Below are 19,723 nucleotides of genomic sequence, written 5' to 3'. Positions count from 1 at the left end.
AGTAATTATGGGGTTAGACCGGCCAACAATAAAATTACATTCCCCACAGCTATTTTGGAGAAGGAGCACCTTCAATTAAAAATTCCTAACCCAATATGTTTTTCCACATAAAGGAATCTCACATGGTTTATATTTGTTCAGCCAATGCTGTTACGTACCTGGGTTATTAAGTTTGTCTTGTAAATGGCTGATTTATTTCTTTCGAATGTTACGACGGTGTCAGCTGTGGCTCAGTGGGTAGCACTCTCGACTCTGAAGGTTGTCAGAAGGTTGTGGGTTCAAGCCACACTCCAGAGACTGGAGCACAAAATCTAGGCTGACACTCCAGTGCCGTGCTGAGGGAGTGCTGCACTGTCGGAGGTGTGCCGTTAAACCGAGGCCCCACCTGTGCTCTCGGGTGGGTGCAAAAGATCCCATGGCACTATTTCGAAGAAGAGCATAGGAGTTATCCCCAGTGCCCTGGCCAATATTTAACCTCGAACCAACATCACTAAAGCAGATTTAGTTCATTGCTGTTTCTGGGATCTTGCTGTGTTCAAATTGGCTGCTGCGTTTCCTACATTATAACTTCAAAAGTATTTGACTGTAAAGCTCTTTGGGGCAACCTTAGGTTGTGAAAGGTGCTACATAAATGCACCTTTCTTTCTTTAATGAAAACTGGCTTTATTCACAGATGGGCCCCTCTTACTAGTTTTTATCATAGGCAGTCCCTCGAAATCGAGGAAGACTTGCTTCCACTCTAAAAGTAAGTTCTCAGGTGGCTGTACAGTCCAATACAGGAATTATAGTCTCTGTCACAGGTGGGGCAGACAGTGGTTGAAGGAAAGGGTGGGTGGGGAGTCTGGTTGGCCGCACGCTCCTTCCGCTGTCTGCGTTTGGTTTCTGCATGCTCTCGGCGAAGATACTCGAGGTGCTCAGCGCCCTCCCGGATGCTCTTCGTCCACTTGGGGCGGTCTTGGGCCAGGGACTCCCAGGGGTCAGTGGGGATGTTGCACTTTATCAAGGAGGCTTTGAGGGTGTCCTTGAAACATTTCCTCTGCCCACCTGGTGCTCGCCCGCTGTGTCGGAGTTCCGAGTAGAGCACTTGCTTTGGGAGTCTTGTGTCAGGCATGCGGACGATGTGGCCCGCCCAACGGAGCTGGTCGAAGGGCGGTCAGTGCTTCGATGCTGGGGACGTTGGCCTGATCGAGAACACTAACGTTGGTGCGTCTATCCTCCCAGTGGATTTGCAGGATCTTGCGGAGATATCGTTAGTGGTATTTCTCCAGCAATTTGAGGTTTAACCATTCAAAGATTGCATACCTGACTCACTTTGTGCCGATTGTAACACAATGGATCAGGAATCTACCTTCATGAACCGGTGTGCAATGACATCTGGGATGGGAGAGTGACGTGGAAATTACCTTGACCTTTGGTTGCTCTGTACTGTCTGCCTGGAGCAAAAACAACTTGATGCAAGGCCGATGCTTCACAAAACTGGAGCTACACTGATCGGATCTGTCAAGATCAGACGGAGGTCTATGTTGTGGTTCCTAGAGTAGTGATTTTGGGGTTTACATGAAATGGTTTAAAGGATATAATTCTGATTTATAGTATTTAGACAAGTATTCTCCTTACACAGTTTACTTAAAGGATAAGTTCAGAACCAAATTGTACTTTGTTTTTTTGTCCATTTTTGGTCTCGCTTGCTGTTAGGATTTCAATGATGGAACATTGGGTAACACAGATGACATCATGTGAAGTAGCTGGTTGGAAAAAAGTTATTAACATTTAAACTCTTCAAATTGTTACATTTAAAGCCATATTTACTCATATGGACACGTTTATTCTTTTGCACCCTGTTGTGCCCTGCATCCAGCAGCCAAGAATACCTATTAGAGGGAGCAGCGTGCGGTGGCATACCACTGCAGGGAGCAACGTGTGCTGCTGCAGGAGGGTGATGGCTGATTGCAGTTCAGGCAGGAGCGGCAAGGGTTCGTAGAGGGATGTGATCGGGGCCCAGAAGAGGCGAGGGCCCAGGGGCAGCACGGGCCAGCCACACTGCGATATCTGTGCGCACTAGGTCCGTGCAGCAGAGCTGGTCTCCAGTTGTTCTGGTTAATCCTTGCCACTGGACCAAGACCTAGCTCTGTCAAGTTTCGAGGGACTGTCTATTTGGCAGATAAACAGTCCAAAAGGTTTGAATGAAAGACTGACTTGCATTTATACAATGCCTTTCACGACCACCGGACGCCCCAAAGCGCTTTACAGCCAATTAAGTACTTTTGAAGTGTTGTCACTGTTGTAATGTAGGAAACGCAGCAGCCAATTTTCACACAGCAAGCTCCCACAAGCAGCAATGTGGTAATGACCAGATAATCTGTTTTAGTGATGTTGATTGAGGGATAAATATTGGCCAGAAGAACTCTCCTGCTCTGCTTCGAAATAGTGCCATGGGATCTTTTACGTCCACCTGAGAGAGCAGACGGGGCCTCGGTTTAACGTCTCATCTGAAAGACGGCACCTCCAACAGTGCAGCACACCCCCTCAGCACTGCACTGGAGTGTCAGCCTAGATTTCTGTGCTCAAGTCTCTGGAGTACAGAGTCTCTGGTGAACCCATAACCTTCTGTCTCGGAGGCAAGTGTGCTGTCCACTGAGCCATGGCTGACAAAAATATAAAGTTATACAAGACTAGAGCAAGATCCTGAAACTACTTGCACTTTGTAACTAGAAAAGGCAATGGCCCTGAAATTCTGTTCGACCTCTTCCTGCGGGAAACGACCTTAAAAAAAAAAAAAGCAAAAAGGTACGCACTTGCTGCTGCTCCGACCTTCCGAGCCTGAGGCCCAGAGGCGACCGCGCGCAGCTCGTGCACGTGGGTATCATGTATGTAACCATCATACAACTGTAGCCTTCATGTAATTGTAACCTTCATGTAACCACTGCACACTGTACATATATCCTAGAAATGCACACCTTGACCACAGGGGGTGAACTTGTGGGAGACACTCCTCACCTGGACATTCAGGTATTTAAAGGGAGGTCCCACGCAGGGTCATCACTTCTTGGTCCTGGGAATAAAGGTTAAGGTCATGTAGTGACTATCTGTAGTACATGCCTCGTGTGAGTTTGTAGTACGGTGCAGGGACACCACATTTGGCGACGAGAAACGGGAATCACCGAACCACAAGGCTGGCCACCGGTAGCACAGAGGAACGTTACTGTGTGGGTGAGGACTGGGACGATTTCGTGGAGAGACTCCAGCAGAGCTTTGTCACGAAGGACTGGCTGGGAGCGGCAGCGGCTGACAAGTGGAGGGCGCATCTACTGACTAGCCAAGTTCATGCTCACCGGTCCTACAAAAATTCGGGTCACTGTTTCAACCCGGTGTTGGAACTTTCAAGGGCATCAAAGTAGTGATACGCATCACCCCGGACGCCAGACCAGTGCACCACAAAGCCAGAGCAGTGCCGTATGTGATGCGTGAGAAAATTGAAAGTGAATTGGACAGGCTGCTCAAAGAGGGCATAATTTTGCCCGTGGAATTCAGTGACTGGGCAAGTCCCATCGTTCCTGTCCTTAAAGCAGATGGCTCGGTCAGGATTTGTGGCGACTACAAGGCCACCATCAACCGAGTGTCGCTGCAAGACCAATACCCGCTCCCGAGAGCGGAGGACCTTTTTGCCACGCTGGCAAGTGGCAAACTGTTCACGAAGTTGGACCTCACTTCGGCCTACATGACTCAGGAACTGGCTGAAGAAGCCAAGCTTCTGACCACCATCACGACGCACAAGGGATTATTTATCTACAACAGGTGTCCGTTTGGCATTCGTTCGGCGGCAGCTATCTTTCAGCGGAACATGGAAAGCTTGCTCAAATCCATTTCTGGAACAATCGTATTTCAAGACGACATCCTAATAACGGGTCGAGACACCGAGGAACACCTCCACAACCTGGAGGAGGTGCTACGCCGACTGGACCGGGTAGGCTTGCGGCTGAAAAAGGCCAAGTGTGTGTTTTTGGCCCCAGAGGTAGAGTTTTTGAGCAGGAGGGTTGCCCCAGACGGGATCCGGCCCACCGAATCAAAAACAGAGGCGATCCGTCGTGTGCCCAGGCCCGGCAACACATCGGAGTTGCGATCATTCCTGGGACTTTTGAACTATTTCAGGAATTTTCTGTCGAACTTAAGCACATTGTTGGAGCCGTTACATGTGCTCCTGCGTAAAGGTTGTGATTGGTTTTGGGGGTGACTGTCAAGAACGGGCTTTCAATAGGGCGAGGAACCTCTTTTGTTCTAACAAGCTGTTGACCTTGTACGACCCCTGTTTTTAAAAAAAAAACTGGCTTTAACGTGTGATGCATCATCCTACGAGGTTGGGTGCGTGTTGCAGTAAGGCAATGATGAAGGCCAACTCCAACCGGTGGCTTACGCCTCCAGGTCACTCTCCCAGGCAGAGCGTGGATACGGCATGGTCGAAAAGGAAGCACTCGCTTGTGTTTACGGTGTGAAAAAGATGCACCAGTAACTTTTCGGTAGACGGTTCGAGTTAGAAACGGACCACAAGCCGTTAACATCCCTGTTGTCCGACAGCAAGGCTGTCAATGCCAATGCGTCAGCTCACATACAGCGATGGGCTCTCACGCTGGTTGCATATGACTACACCATACGGCACCGGCCAGGCACCGAAAATTGCGCTGATGCGCTCAGCAGGCTCCCACTGGCCACCACGGAGGGACGTCGGAGCAAAGCGCTGAGATGGTCATGGCCATTGAGGCTTTTGACACCGCAGGCTCCCCCATCAAACTCTGGACCAACAGAGACCCCCTTCTGTCCATGATAAAGAAATGTGTTCTGACTGGGGATTGGGCGCCCGCACACAGGGCGTGCCCCAAGGAGGTCAGACCATTTCAGAGACGGATTCATGAGCTCTCCATCCAAGCCGACTGCCTGCTATGGGGCAGCCGGGTAGTCATGCCCCATAAAGGAAGGGAAGCATTCATCAGGGAACTCCACAGCGAGCACCCTGGCATCGTGTTAATGAAGGCCATTGCCCGGTCACATGTATAGTGGCCGGGAATTGACTCGGACCTGGAACATTGGGTTCGCAGGTGCACGACGTGTGCCCAGCTTGGCAATGCCCCCAGGGAGGCCCCACTCAGCCCGTGGCCCTGGCCCACCAGGCCATGGTCACGCATTCATGTAGACTACGCGGGCCCGTTCATGGGAAAAATGTTCCTGATTGTTGTCGATGCATACGCGAAATGGATCGAGTGCATCATATTAAACTCGTGCACGATATCCATCACCGTGGAGAGTCTGCATACGGTTTTCGCGACCCACTGCTTGCTGGACATTCTGGTCAGCGACAATGGCCCATGCTTCACCAGCCATGAATTCCAGGAGTTTATGTCGGGTAATGGTATCAAACACGTCCGGACAGCGCCGTTCAAGCTGGCTTCCAACGTCCAGGCGGAACGTGCGGTCCAAGTCATAAAACAAAGCATGCTCCTTATCCAAGGACCCTCCCTTCAGTACCGCCTATCGCGCCAGCGGAACTCCTCATGAAACACACGCTTAAAACGCGGCTGTCCCTCATTCATCCAGCCCTGGCAGACATTGTTGAGGGCAAGCGCCAGTCCCAAACCGAGTGCCATGATCGAAACTCAAGGGGGAGGTGTATAGAAATGGATGACCCGGTATTTGTTCTTAACCATGCTTTGGGACCCAAGTGGCTTGAGGGCACCGTAATTGGTAAAGAGGGGAAAGGGTCATAGTGGTCAGACTCAAAAATGGGCAGATATGCCGCAAAGGTTCAGCATAGACACTGAGGAACCTGAGGAAGAGCATGAGATGTCACCCACACCACTGCCAGTGGACGAGCAGCAAGGACATTCACCAGCATGCACAGTCCCTGTGGCCAGGCCGGAATCGCCTCCAGTGACAGACGTATGCCAAGGCTCAGCCACAAGAGCCCCAACTGCGGCGCTCCACGAGAGAGCGTCGACCACCTGAAAGACTTGACCTTTGACACAAAGACGTGAGGGGGGAGGTGATGTCATGTATGTAACCTTCATGTAACTGTAACCTTCATGTAACCACTGCACACTGTACATATATCCTAGAAATGCACACCTTGACCACAGGGGGTGAACTTGTGGGAGACACTCCTCACGTGGGCATTCAGGTATTTAAAGGGAGGTCCCACGCAGGTCATCACTTCTTGCTCCTGAGAATAAAGGTTAAGGTCACATAGTGACTGTGTCTGCAGTACATGCCTCGTGTGATTTTGTAGCAAGGTGCAGGGACACCACAGTGGGGACGTGCGCAGGCCGGGATCTAGTGACAGCAGCCAATCAGATACAGTATAGTTTCTCATTCAAAGCAATAGGAGTTTCGAAAGTCCGAAACTCCTATTGCTATGAATGAGAAACCTCCCCCAAACATCAAAAAAAACAATAAAAAATAGAAAATAAAGTGCACAATTAAAATGCATTTAAATTAAAGTTGTTATAAAAAAAAGTTTTCCAACTTTAAAAAAAAAAAAAATTTGTTAACACTTAAAATAAACTTACCGTAGTGGGGAGGGTTTTTAAACATGTGCTTTTATAACTTTATTTTTTATTTGTATGTGTATTTTTAACCACTTGCGCTGTAAAAGTAGGCTATACACCTTTTTCAGGCGCAGGATTTTAAAGGACATTTGCAGGGCAAGATATTGGTAAATATCGTAAATCTTACCCTGTAAGTGTCCTCGCTTCCGAGATGCGGCCATCTGTCGAGACCAAAAACTTGACCGATCGGAAATGCTGGATTTCAGTGCGTGCGCATTGTGCTCTGAAAACCGGCTTTTCTGATGCCTTCCCAGGTCCGTAGGAACTTCTTACGGACCCAGGACATCGGAATTTCAGGGCCAATATTTTTCAATTGCAGATGCATGGTAGCTGTGGGCATGGCCATTTATTTATTCAGCATCCATCCTCACACACTGATTGAACTTGATCATACCGTGAGTATTTACAAGTTTACACGCATTGCCAAGGTGCATAATTGGTATAACAATATGGTAGTTTTATTTCTAAATTGGAATTTTCTCAAGCAGCAATGGTGTCATAAGAACATAAGAAATAGGAGCAGTAGTAGGCCCTACTGCCCCTCAAACCTGCTCCGCTATTCAATAAGATCATCGACCTCAACTCTACTTTCCTGCCTGATCTCCATATCCCTTTATTCCCCTAGACTCATACCTTGTGTCCAAGTCTCTTAAATAACGAGGCTGTTGTGTATGTATAATATAAGTATATACCCTGTACGCTCAATGTACACTTACATAAGACCACTGAACGTATCTTCACACTGTATACACTATGCCTGTACCACCAGAGGGTGCAACTGGTGGAGACCTAGGGGTCACCTGTACACTGCAGGTAACCAAGTATAAAAGGGAGCTCACTTTACTGTACCCTCACTCAATAAATGGACTAAGGTCACAACAGTTCAAGTGCAATACCTTACCTCATGGAGTCATTACTAGAGTGCTTACAGACACAACAGAGGCACTTGTTTCTACACATATTCTTTATCTATAGGGAAGCTAAAGACGATCACACGGGGGAAAAGTTTAGCCCCTTTCATTTGAGGAAAATTCTGCTCCATTTATGAAATGTCAAACTATAAAATCAAATAGGATGATAAAACAGCATAAGAAAAAAACAAATGTCATAATTTCAGCATCTCTCAGCACCGACAATTATCTACTGCAGACTTGATGACCTGTTTTGAATTGATAATTATATGTCGAGGCAAGTGCCTCATTATTCAAGAGACTTGGACGTGAGGCATGAGTTCTTGGTATTGGAATAGTTCGTGCCAGGACTATTATGGAAGCTTCTGTCAATCTGCTGAATCTGAATCACTTGGTTGTAAGTGACTCTGGACTCAAACCGGTTCCAAAGAGCCGGCAGAGGAGGTCTTTGCTCAGCAGACAGACTGACTGTCCGATGAATCCAATTTGCCAGATTGTCATCTCCCATACAAGGCAGACCTCTGAGCATCTGCCTCCTGATCTCTCGCTGCTGCCTGCCTCACTCCTGTTAATCCTGATACACTTTGTCTTGTGATGCGATTGACTTCCTGTGTTTTTTTTTCTGTTGAATCCACATTACGTGAATCACTACCCTTTCCATTAAACCCCACAGCAGGCACCTCGATTGGGTCACTTTATCAATCGCATGGGGCTGCTGTGTAAGCTGCTTAGATTTTGACCGAAATTATACGGTTTTATTTCAGAGAATTCTAGCAGTTTTTAAGATTCTAATATTTATAAAATAACACACAATTAATACTGGTATTTGTAAAATTGAGTTGCTGAGGTAGCTGCGTTTGGTTGTAATAAAAAATGAATTATGCTGCAATACAGTTTTAATGCATAAGAAGGCCGAGAGACAAAGGATTAATAGAGAAACAAGACAAGAGATCAGAAATAAATCGCTACCCTCTCTCTTTTCCCTTCTCTCCCCCCCCCCCCCCCCATCACTTATCTGTGGTCCGCTATGGGCATCGCAATATCCCGCTTCGCCTGTTATTATCCGCAACAACAACAACTTGTATTTATATAGCACCTTTAACGCAGTAAAACATCCCAAGGCGCTTCACTGGAGCATTATAAAAGACAAAAATTTGACACCGAACCACATAAGAAATTACGACGGATGACAGAAAGCTTGGTCGAAGAGATAGGTTTTAAGGAGCGTCTTAAAGGAGGAAAGAGAGGCGGAGGTGTTTGGGGAGGGAGGGAGTTCCAGAGCTTGGGGCCTAGGCAACAGAAGGCACGGCCACCGATGGTTGAGCGATGGCCAAGAGGGCAGAATTAGAGGAACGCAGAGATCTCGGTGGGAAAGGTGGGGGTTGTGGGGCTGAAGGAGATTACAGAGCTAGGGAGGGGCGAGGCCATGGAGGGATCAGCAGTTCGCCAATTCAAAGGTAATGAGGCCAGAGACCCAATATCGGGTGCAGTTCGGGCCTCGGCATTCAGGGATTGATCCCTCTGCCCAATAATGGCCTGCCCAATTGCTAGACCTCTGTGTAAATTCCCTGCACATTTGCAAATGGGAGAACATGTCCAGATTTGTCTGTTGTCACTTAGGTTGGCAAAACTTTTTAAAAACCATTGTGATGCAAGGTTGTATAATATTTAGGAAATATTATCTTGCATTAGCAGAGAATTGTCCTCGTGGATATCACACATTGAATGTGATTTTTATTTTAAATGGAGAAGGAAAGATGCTTGTTATATTAAAATTAAGTTGACAAAATAACATTAAAGTGAAGCTAGCATTTGCAAAGATGTTGGCTACTTGACTTCATTTTAGTAATTATGTTTTAGGTGAAGATGTCTCACATTTGGGGGTTATTAGCACAGCACTTCCTCTAGAGGGCACTTTGGTTCCATACATATATGTATATAATGCTATATCACTGCTCACACTACTGTGGTATCAATGAGGAGGATTAATATTCACTCTGTGGTATACATCAAGCGTTTGCTCTGCGTGGCGAAGTGTGGTGAAATTGTAAACGTGTTATTTAAAAAAACAAACACATTTACACATTGTTAGAAATAGCACTCTGAGAAATTTATTCCCCGAGTTAGATGGTACATCTGAATCCGATATAAATATCTGAATGTTTTAGCTCTGTATGAAAGGGTGAGTCAGCTGACTTTAAAAATGTCCCCCGAAAGCAACTGTCTTTATTGAAAAACATTCGACTTGCCTATTCTTTTGTTTGCCCGCAAATGTAAAAACAGGCTGCACCAGAATATCATATCGTGCTGCAATTGGATTAACGACAACAGCAACTTACTGTTGTGTATGCAGTAACTCGATAGACTGAATACTGTAAACTCCGAACAGGTACAAATCTGCTCTACTTTATTTGGGCCCAAAGTGGTTACATTACAAGATGGCTTGCCTTTTATACCTGGGCTGCGCACACGTACGTACAGCCCAATGACCTCCCACAGTGGCGCCGCAAGGTGGCTAGTAAACCCAAGCATACATGACAATATCCCCCTTTTTAAGATATTAGTAACGGTCTTTTTACAAATTGAGACGGTCTGGGGCTTTCCGCTCGCGAATTGAACATCTCAGTTCAGAGTCTGTTATGACTGGGGGCTGGGTAGCCGATCTATGGGAGTGGCAATGACCATGTCAGGGATTGAAAGTCCAGATTCATTGATGACTGAGGGTAGGTTGGTTGGTCGCTGTGTCTTCCTCAGACTGTTCCGGTTCATCCGCGTGCCACAGCTTTATCTGATCGACATGTTTGCTGCATGTCTACCCATTCTTGAGCTTAACGATAAGCACTCTGTTACCTTCCTTGGTTGTAACAGTACCGGCGATCCATTTGGGACCTTGACCATAATTCAGTACACACACAGGATCATTGATAGACATGTCGCGTGACACAGCAGCGTGATCATGATGCCACTGCTGACTTTGACATCTGTATTCGACACGATTATTCAAGTCAGGGTGGACAAGAGAGAGCCTGGTCTTGAGACCTCCATCAATAGTTCAGCAGGAGATCCCGGTAAGCATATGGGGTCTTGTCCTGTAACTAAGCAATATGCATGACGAGCGAGTTTGCCTTGAACCTTGAGTTACACGTTTCATATTCTGCTTGATGGTTTGGACAGCACGCTCTGCTTGTCCATTGGATGCGGGTTTGAATGGTGCTGACCTCACATGTTTGATACCATTGAGTTTCATGAACTCTTGAAACTCCATACTGGTGAAGCAAGGTCCGTTGTTGCTTACAACGATGTCAGGCAGACCATGAGTGGCAAACATGGCACGAAAGCTCTCAATGGTAGCTGTGGATGTGCTGAATGATATGATTATACACTCTATCCACTTGGAATATGCATCCACCACATCTAAAAACATCTTTGAGGAAGGAACCTGCAAAGTCGATGTGGATCCTGGACCATGGTTCAGACGGCCACGACCACAGACTCAGCGGCGATTCCGCTGGTGCTTTACTTAGCTGCATGCAAGTGTTGCACTGATGCACACCTGATTCCAGATCAGAGTCAATTCCAGGCCACCATGCATGAGACCTGGCAATGGCTTTCATAATGACAATATCTGGATGCGTGCTACGTAGATCATGCACAAATTTCTCTCTGCCTTTCTTGAGCATAACAACACGATTACCCCACAGTATACAATCTGATTGAATGGATAGTTCGTCTTTGCGACAAATGTAAGGTTTGGTCTTGCTTGGGTATGGCAGACCAATCACCGCTAAGGACACAACGTTTCACAACCGATAATATCGGGTCCTGGCTGATCCAGGTCTTAAGTTGTTGAGCTGTGACAGGGGTTCCTTCACTTTCAAAAGCATCCATGACTAATAGTAGGTCTGCCGGTTATGGCGTTTCCACCTCCGGTGTGGGCAACGGCAAACGGCTCAATGCATCAGCCTTCGGTAACTGGTATTGATTCTGTTTCGAAACTCAGTTGATCGTAACCTTGTAGTCTCCACAAATCCTGACAGTGCCATCACTTTTCAACACGGGAACAATGGGACTGGCCCGTTCATTAAATTTGACCGGTGATATGATCCCTTCATGCTGTAGTCTGTCCAGTTCGATTTCGACCTTCTCCCTCATCATGAACAGAACTGCCTGAGTTTTATGATGGATAGGCCTTGCATCCAAGTCCATGTGGATCTGCACCTTGGCTCCCGTGAAATTGCCGATGCCTGGTTCAAACAGTGAGGGGAACTTGCTCAGCACTTGAGCACATGGAGTATCCTCCTCCGACAACAACGCTTTGATCTCGTTCCAGTTCCATTTGATTTTTTCTCACCAGTTCCTGCCGAACAGCATTGGACCATTGCCTGGAACAATCCATAATGGTAAATCATGAATCGCACCATTATACAACACTTTGATTACAGCACTGCCAATCACCGTTATGAGTTCTTTAGTGTACGTACGCAACTTGGCATTGACTGGATTCAGCTTAGGCCTCACAGCCTTAATATCCCACAGCCTGTCGAATGTCCTCTGGCTCATTATTAATTGACTCGCACCCTGTCCAATTCCATCGATACCGTCACACCATTAAGTTTCACATTAATCATTATCGGTTGGCTCTTTGTTAGGAACGAATACAGTCCATACATTTCCTCCTCTGGTATCTCAGATTGCATATCCGGATCCGCACTCGACTGATCATCATCCTCCACGTGGTGTGTCGCAGCACGCTTGCTCAGTTGCAGACACGTGCGTTGGAGATGACCCACTCTTGAACAGCCTTTATAAATATACTGTTTAAACTGACACTGATGATGCCGATGATTTCCCCCACAACGCCAACACTGTGATAATCGGATTCATTCTCATTGGCGGACTTTGAGCAGCCACAGGTTTCGCGTATACAGTTGAGTAGACCCTGCCATATGCAGCTCTGCCAAACAACGATACTATCTTGTTTGCAGTACTTGCCGAGTTCCGATTTTTCAATGATATCTGCTTTAAGCTTTTGTCCGTCGTCATGTATGATTGGGCAATCGTGATGGCCTTGCTCAAATCCAGCGTCTCCGCCACCAGTAGCTTACGCAGGATCACCTCGTGGTTGATGCCGATTACAAAGAAGTCGCGCAGCATATCTGTCAACGCAGTTTTGAACTTACACAGTCCAGCCAGACGTCTTAGGTTGGCAATGAATTTCGATACATCCTCGCCCTCAGAACGAACGTGCGGACAGAATCGATATCTTGAGATGATGATGATGATGCCTTCATCTGGTTTGAGATGGTCACGTACCAGAGCACATAATATTTCATTGCCCTTGTCCATTGGATTAAGGGCGAGAGGAGATTCTTTGAGTCCATAGATTTTTGGACTGCAAACAGTGAGGAGGACCGCCCGGCGGAACTGCGTCTGCCTCTTTTTCCATTTTGTTGGCCACGAAGTACTGGTTCAAGCGGGCTACAAAGTCTGTCCAATCTTCTCCCTCCACGAATCGCTCCAGAATTCCTATTGTGCTCATTTTTGCATGCGAAGGTTCTTGTTATCTCGTCGCTAAATGTTGTGTATGCGTGAAGTCAATAGACTGAATACTGTAAACTCCAAACAAGTACAAACCTGGCTTTACTTTATTGGGACCCAAAGTGGTTACATTACAAGATGGCTGGCCTTTTATACCTGGGCCGCGCACACGTACGCACAGCCCAATGACCGCCGACAGTGGTGCCACCTGGTGGCTAGTAAAGCCAAGCATACATGCATGACACTTGCATTTATATAGCGCCTTTAACGTAGTGAAATGACCCAAGGTGCTTCACAGGAGCGCTTATAAAACAGAGTTTGACACCGAGCCACATAAGGAGATATTAGGGCAGATAACCAAAAGCTTGGTCAAAGAGGTAGGTTTTAAGGAGCGTATTAAAGGAGGAAAGAGAGATTTAGGCAGGGAGTGCCAGAGTTTAGGGCTGAAGCCACAGCCACATGTGGTGGAGCAATTAAAATTGGGGATGGCTAAGCGGCCAGAATTGGAAGAACGCAGATATCTCGGGTGTTTGCGGGGGGGGGGAGGGTTGTGGGGCTGGAGGAGATTATAGAGATAGGGAGGGATTTGAAAATAAGGATGAGAATTTTGAGATCGAAGCGTTCCTTAACCAGGAGCCAATGTAGGTCAGCGAGCTCGGGGGGCGATGGGTGAATGGGACTTGGAGCGAGTTAGGACACGGGCAGCCGAGTTTTGGATCACTTCTAGGTTAGAGTGTGGGAGGCCAGCCAGGAGTGCGTTGGAATAGTCAAGTCTAGAGGTAACAAAGGCAAGGATGAGGATCGCTGTGCCATCTGTGTTTGACAGTGTCAGGATAAAATTGCACATGGGGGTTCCCTAACTCCGACAGTTGAAAGAGGACATTTTAGTTGGGGTAAGTTTTTTTTTAAAAAACCACTAAGCAGTGTTGTGGAGAAACCTGACTTTGCGATAGAGCTGATAAGATAAACTAAATATTCTACAGTGCTGTTAAGAGTACTGAATTTTTATTTGCTTGAGGAAAGAGGCGATTTGTGAGGTTTGCGGAGAAGGATAAATAGCGTGTGGTAGAATTTCTTGTACTTTTGCTGAACCAACGCGAAAGATCAATGAGTTACGGCCCAAACCACTTACATTCGTGCTTTCTACGATCTTTCACGCTGGGTTAAGATTCAGTTCATCCAGATCAGGCCCCCGCCCGAACAAATCTGTCCACGCCCCCAGTCAACATCGCTGGTTTCTGCCGATCGCTCTAGTCTGGGGAGGGCTCTTCAAATTGCACTCATTTTCTTAGGCATAGTCACGCAGGTAGACACGTTTAAAATTTTTTATATATAATAAAAAAAGTATTTAATTTACTAAGAGACTGACTTGTGTACACCAATGAAACTAGTAAATGATTCAGTATAATATTTTCAAGTCCATTTCAGTGATTTAAAATCGGGTTGCTAATGGGTGGCGGGTGGGCGAGACACATAAAAATTGCTTATTTTTTTGTGATAAACCCATTTTCAGCTGTACAGGTTGAACCTCCCTTCTCCAGAACCCTCGGGTCCTGGCCTGTTCTGAATAAGGGATTTTTTTCCGGACGAGGCATGGTCACGTTAAATTGGATGGTACAGGTACTGAGCAAGTGGATATCGGGGCTGGCTGGCTTGGGGCTGAGAGTGAGAGATCATGGGGTGGGGGCGGTGGATCGAGGAGTCAGGCCAGCGATTGCAGGAGTTGGCAGTGAGGAAGGACTTCAATTTGTTCATGTCGTGTTCTGCGCACGCGCCACCCGGTGGCCGGGAATGGTTCTGGACGAGGGGTGGTTCCGGGTAAGGGAGTTCTGGATAAGGGAGGTTCAACCTGTATTAATAAAACTGCACCAGGTTACCACTCTTAAATATATCAAGGAATATTTTTTAATATAAAAAAAAATGATTACACTGCCTATTGCATTGCCCGGTTGTGCTAGTTCACAGAAGATTAGTTTGTGATTATGCAAATGAATTTTAGCTGAAACTTGAACTGTAATGTAACCGGTGCATTTTGGGCACAATTTCCCTTCTCACTTGAAATGATGTGTACTGATAGCAAGAGGACAAATGATACGATTACATTGAGACCTAGGAATTTTAGTAAACTTGACACTTGACCTGTCCAACCAATGCAGAAGAAGCAATCAATGGAATGTTGAGCTGGAAAGTCAAAACAATAGAGGACAAGCCAGGGAAAGTCATTGTCCAATCATAGTGCTCTGGTCAGGCCACACCTTGAGAACGTGTCCAGTGCTGGTCTCCAAGACATGTGGAAGAAAGACAAGTGCCGGAAGCTGTTTCGTGAACAGCAATGAGACTGACCTGCAGTGTTAGAAATTTGAATAATGAGAAAAGACTGAAGAAATTTGGCTTTTCCACCTCGGAAGAAGGAGGCAACTGAGGTACATCCATCAGGGTACACAAGGTCATAAACAATATGGGAAAGGTAAATCTGGAAAATTATTTTCAACTAAATTGTGACAGTAGGGCAAGACGTCACTGGTCCAAACTAGTAAAAGACAAAGTTAGACTGATATCAGGAAGTATTGATCAAGAGTATGATCAATATATGGAATGGATTTCTGGATTGAGTAGTGGGAGCAAAAGCCATGGAACCATCTGAGAAGCAAATCTGATCTTGGGGTCTTTTTGGATGCATTAACTGTGAAGGGACAACTAGCTTTCCTTAATCATGTTCATATTTGATCTTGTGAAAGAAATAGAAAAGGAAAAATAACTGAAGACTGAAAAGACAAAATCCTTAAAATGACACCTTGTTTTGAGATTAACAGATCTTTGAACGGAGAGAGTTCAAGTTTGCCGCAGGAGTACTTTTTACTTCAGATCGCAATTGTTGCGATATCGGTACATAGTCCAAACTATAAAAATTGTCAGGCAATAGCTTACTTATGAGAGATCGCAACACCAAAGTACAAATCTGGGATTATGATAATTAAGCCTGCAACATGTATTTACATTTTACAGCTTTGCACAATTTTTTATTTTTTCATTGTCAGCAGTTGCAATTTATTCTTTTTAACGTAAGTGTAAAAGGACAGACTGCGAATTCAGTGTTTTAAGCAGCATTGTGATCCATTTTTATGTTCGATGCTGTGCAAACACTTTTGACAGGAATTTTGAATACTTTCCACATGTGTCTAACCTTACTGTTGAAATGGTTGAACAGGGGATGATAAAGTCGCTGCCTGTCATGTTTGATTTTTAAAGCTGCTTTAACGCCCTAGATGGATCCATTTTGGTAATGAGCTGGCATGGAATCTCTCTGGAGGGATTGGACAGGTTAGATGCAGGAAGAATGTTCCCGATGTTGGGGAAGTCCAGAACCAGGGGTCCCAGTCTAAGGATAAGGGGTAAGCCATTTAGGACCGAGATGAGGAGAAACTTCTTCACCCAGAGAATTGTGAGCCTGTGGAATTCTCTACCACAGAAAGTTGTTGCCAGTTCATTGGATATATTCAAGAAGGAGTTAGATGTGGCCCTTACAGCTAAAGGGATCAAGGAGTACGGAGAGAAAGCAGGAAAGGGGTACTGAGGTGAGTAATCAACCATGATCTCATTGAATGGTGGTGCAGGCTCGAAGGGCCGAATGCCCTAATCCTGCACCTATTTTCTATGTTTCTATGGAGCTGTTCCACCATTAAACCGAGCTCTCATTGCTGAAAAATAAATATCTAGACCTAGAAATTACACAATTGCCTCTAGCTTGTTCGCACATGGTTTTAGATGAGGAGGAGACGGTGGGAAGAGAGAAAACAGGCTCACGCCGTTACAGGCATCATTACCAATCCTGGCACACTGCAATTGTCACTTTTTATTGCATCAGGCATGTTCCTGTCTTGAGTTCCTGCTCCCTTCGCAATGTACAGCTTTGAGCTGCCATTACACATCATTGCTAGGTTACCGCGCTGAGATAGATACTGACCGAAAGAAGAAAAGAAAATGGATAATGTCAGAGAATGTTCAACAGCCGCTGTAGGGTTGTGTTGAGGATTTTAGTTTATTTTTGCAGACACATTCCCCCGAGATGTCTGCGCTCCACAAATTCTGTACTCTTGAGCATCCCTGATTATAACTGCTCGACCATTGTACCTCTCCGCCTCTCTCTCTCTCTTTCCACCTTTAAGACACCCCTTAAAACCTACCTCTTGGACCAAACCTTTGGTCATCTGCCGTAATTTCCTCTTGTGTGGCGTTGGTGTCAAATGTATTTTTTTTTTGTCTTATAACACTGCTGTGAAGCGCCTTGGGATGTTTTACTGTATTAAAGGTGCTATATAAATACTGCCTGGTGATGTAGATGTGTGTAATAACCACACGGATCCACCGCGAGGAGCATGAATGTAATTTATTTCCGTGTCGGTGGGATCGTGTCTGAAATGCAAACGCTGAAAACCTACCTTTGCTAAAGATTCTCTCTTTTTTTTTTTCTTCCAGCGATTGGCCACCTTCCCTGCTCTGCCACCAGCTGAGGCTAAAATCAACACTGCTCGACAAGCCGGGATGTACAAGAGGAATGGCCTGATGGCCAACCTGAGAGTCACGTCTGCCACACCAGAGGTAATCATTTAGAGTTGGACGAGCAAGTGCACCTCGGTTCATTGTCACGTATTTATCTCCTTACAGGCTAAATGAGCCAGCTCGAAATAAATGTCAGTGCTGTTGTTGGTCTTATCCACTTTGAAGACATTAAGGCCGGGTTTGTGACTGCGCACAGCTGTCGCAAGATCTTGTACGCACGTTGCACATATCAAGACACCGAGTGTCCGAGCCCCATAATTGTGATATTCAATGGGCTGGTCATGTAGCAAATGTTACATGTGGCCGGTCAAAACTTGCGCCGCTTAGTTTTTATATTTTGTGATCGATTCTAAATGGTTACCAGCTGCATTTCATTTCTTTATGTTTATCTCAAGGGCAACTTAAATACAACGAGCAAACAAAACGATTCATCGAAACAAAAGCGTTCTGAAATTTTCTCCAATTGGATACTGGGAAGACCGAAGCGATTGTTTTCGGTCCTCTAGCTGCTGACTCCATCCTTCTCCCCAACTTCCGCACGAGGCTGAACCAGACTGTTCGCAACCTAGGTGTCCTATTTGACCCTCAAATGAACTCTCGACCACATATCTGCAGCACAGCTAAGATCGTCTTTTTCCACCTCCGTAACATCGCCCGTCTCCACCCCTGCCTCAGCTCATCCGTTGCTGAAACCCTCATCCATGCCTTTGTTACCTCTAGACTTGGCTATTCCAATGCGCTCCTGGCTGGCCTCCCACGTTCTATCCTACGTAAGCTAGAGGTGATCCAAAACTTGGCTGCCTGTGTCCTCACTCGCACCAAGTCCCGCTCACCCATCACCCCTGAGCTCGCTGACCTACATTGGCTCCTGGTTAAGCAACACCTCAATTTCAAAATTCTCATCTTTGTTTTCAAATCCCTCCATGGCCTCGCCCCTCCCCATCTCTCATTTCCTCCAGTCCCACAACCCCCTGAGATATCTGCGCTTTTCTAATTCTGCCCCCTTGAACATCCCTGATTATAATCGCACAACCATTGGTGGCCGTGCCTTCTGTTGCCTAGGCCCCAAGCTCTGGAACTCCCTGCCTAAACCTCTCCACCTCTCTACCTCTCTTTTCTTCTTCAAGACGCTCCTTAAAACCGACCTCTTTGATCAAGCTTTTGGTCACCTGCGCTAATTTCTCCTTATGCAGCTCGGTGTCAAATTTTTAATTTCATAATACTCCTGTGAAGCGCCTTGGGACATTTCACTACGTTAAAGGCGCTATATAAATACAAGTTGTTGTTGTTGAAAGGACTATCATTATTCATGTTTGAGTGGAGGTCCTGAATTTAAACACACTTATTTAAGCACAACCCATTGCTGACAAGAAGTGCTGTTGCAGATATTTGGGAAAGGAAACATGCAATTAGTTTTATATATCCCTTGACCCACACCCTAGCATGATTGACAGAACGGTAAAAAGCTTGCAATCATGTATTTATTTACTTCTCTAACTATGGCATTTGATGGAAACAAATGCATTTATTTTTCAAACTGCAAAGATTTAGCATAACATCCTTGTTTTTGTACTCTCTGCCTCCTATTTATAAAGCAAAGGATCCCGTATATGTTTTTTTTAATAGCCGCCTTAACCTGTCCTGCCATCTTCTAAGATTTGCGCATGTGAATCCCCAGGTCACTCTGATCTTGCACCCCATTTATAATTGTACCCTCTAGTTTATATTGCCTCTCCTCATTCATCTTTCCAAAATGCATCACTTCACACTTCTCTGTTAAATTGTATCTGCCATGTGTCTGCCCATTTCACCAGTCTGTCTATGGCATCCTGAAGTCTTACTGTCCTCACTGTTTACTACATCTCCAAGTTTTGTCATTTGCAAACTTTGAAATTATGGCCGCTATACCCAAGTCCGGGTCATTAACATAAGAACATAACATAAGAAAAAGGAACAGGAGTAGGCCATACGGCCCCTCGAGCCTGCTCCGCCATTTAATAAGATCATGGCTGATCTGATCATGGACTCAGCTCCACTTCCCCGCCTGCTCCCCATAACCCCTTATTCCCTTATCGTTTAAGAAACAGTCAATTTCTGCCTTAAATTTATTCAATGTCCCAG

The 19,723-nt window shown here is 45.9% G+C and overlaps 1 protein-coding gene across 5 annotated transcripts in view; it reads left to right on the top strand.

Annotated features, from left to right (window-relative positions):
• LOC139232442 (ras-specific guanine nucleotide-releasing factor RalGPS1-like) overlaps positions 1-19,723 on the top strand; it is a 1,066,646-nt gene that overhangs the window by 271,129 nt on the left and 775,794 nt on the right. For all 5 annotated transcript variants that reach the window (XM_070862624.1, XM_070862625.1, XM_070862622.1 and 2 more), the window contains one exon: positions 17,519-17,641. In XM_070862624.1, coding sequence (XP_070718725.1) covers positions 17,585-17,641 — 57 coding nt within the window. In that variant the 5' untranslated portion in view covers positions 17,519-17,584. The remainder of the gene's footprint in view (positions 1-17,518; positions 17,642-19,723) is intronic.

Source organism: Pristiophorus japonicus, chromosome 20 (genome assembly GCF_044704955.1).
Source record: "Pristiophorus japonicus isolate sPriJap1 chromosome 20, sPriJap1.hap1, whole genome shotgun sequence".
NCBI classification, from domain to species: domain Eukaryota; kingdom Metazoa; phylum Chordata; class Chondrichthyes; family Pristiophoridae; genus Pristiophorus; species Pristiophorus japonicus.
This window is presented reverse-complemented; position numbering and strand designations above follow the sequence as displayed.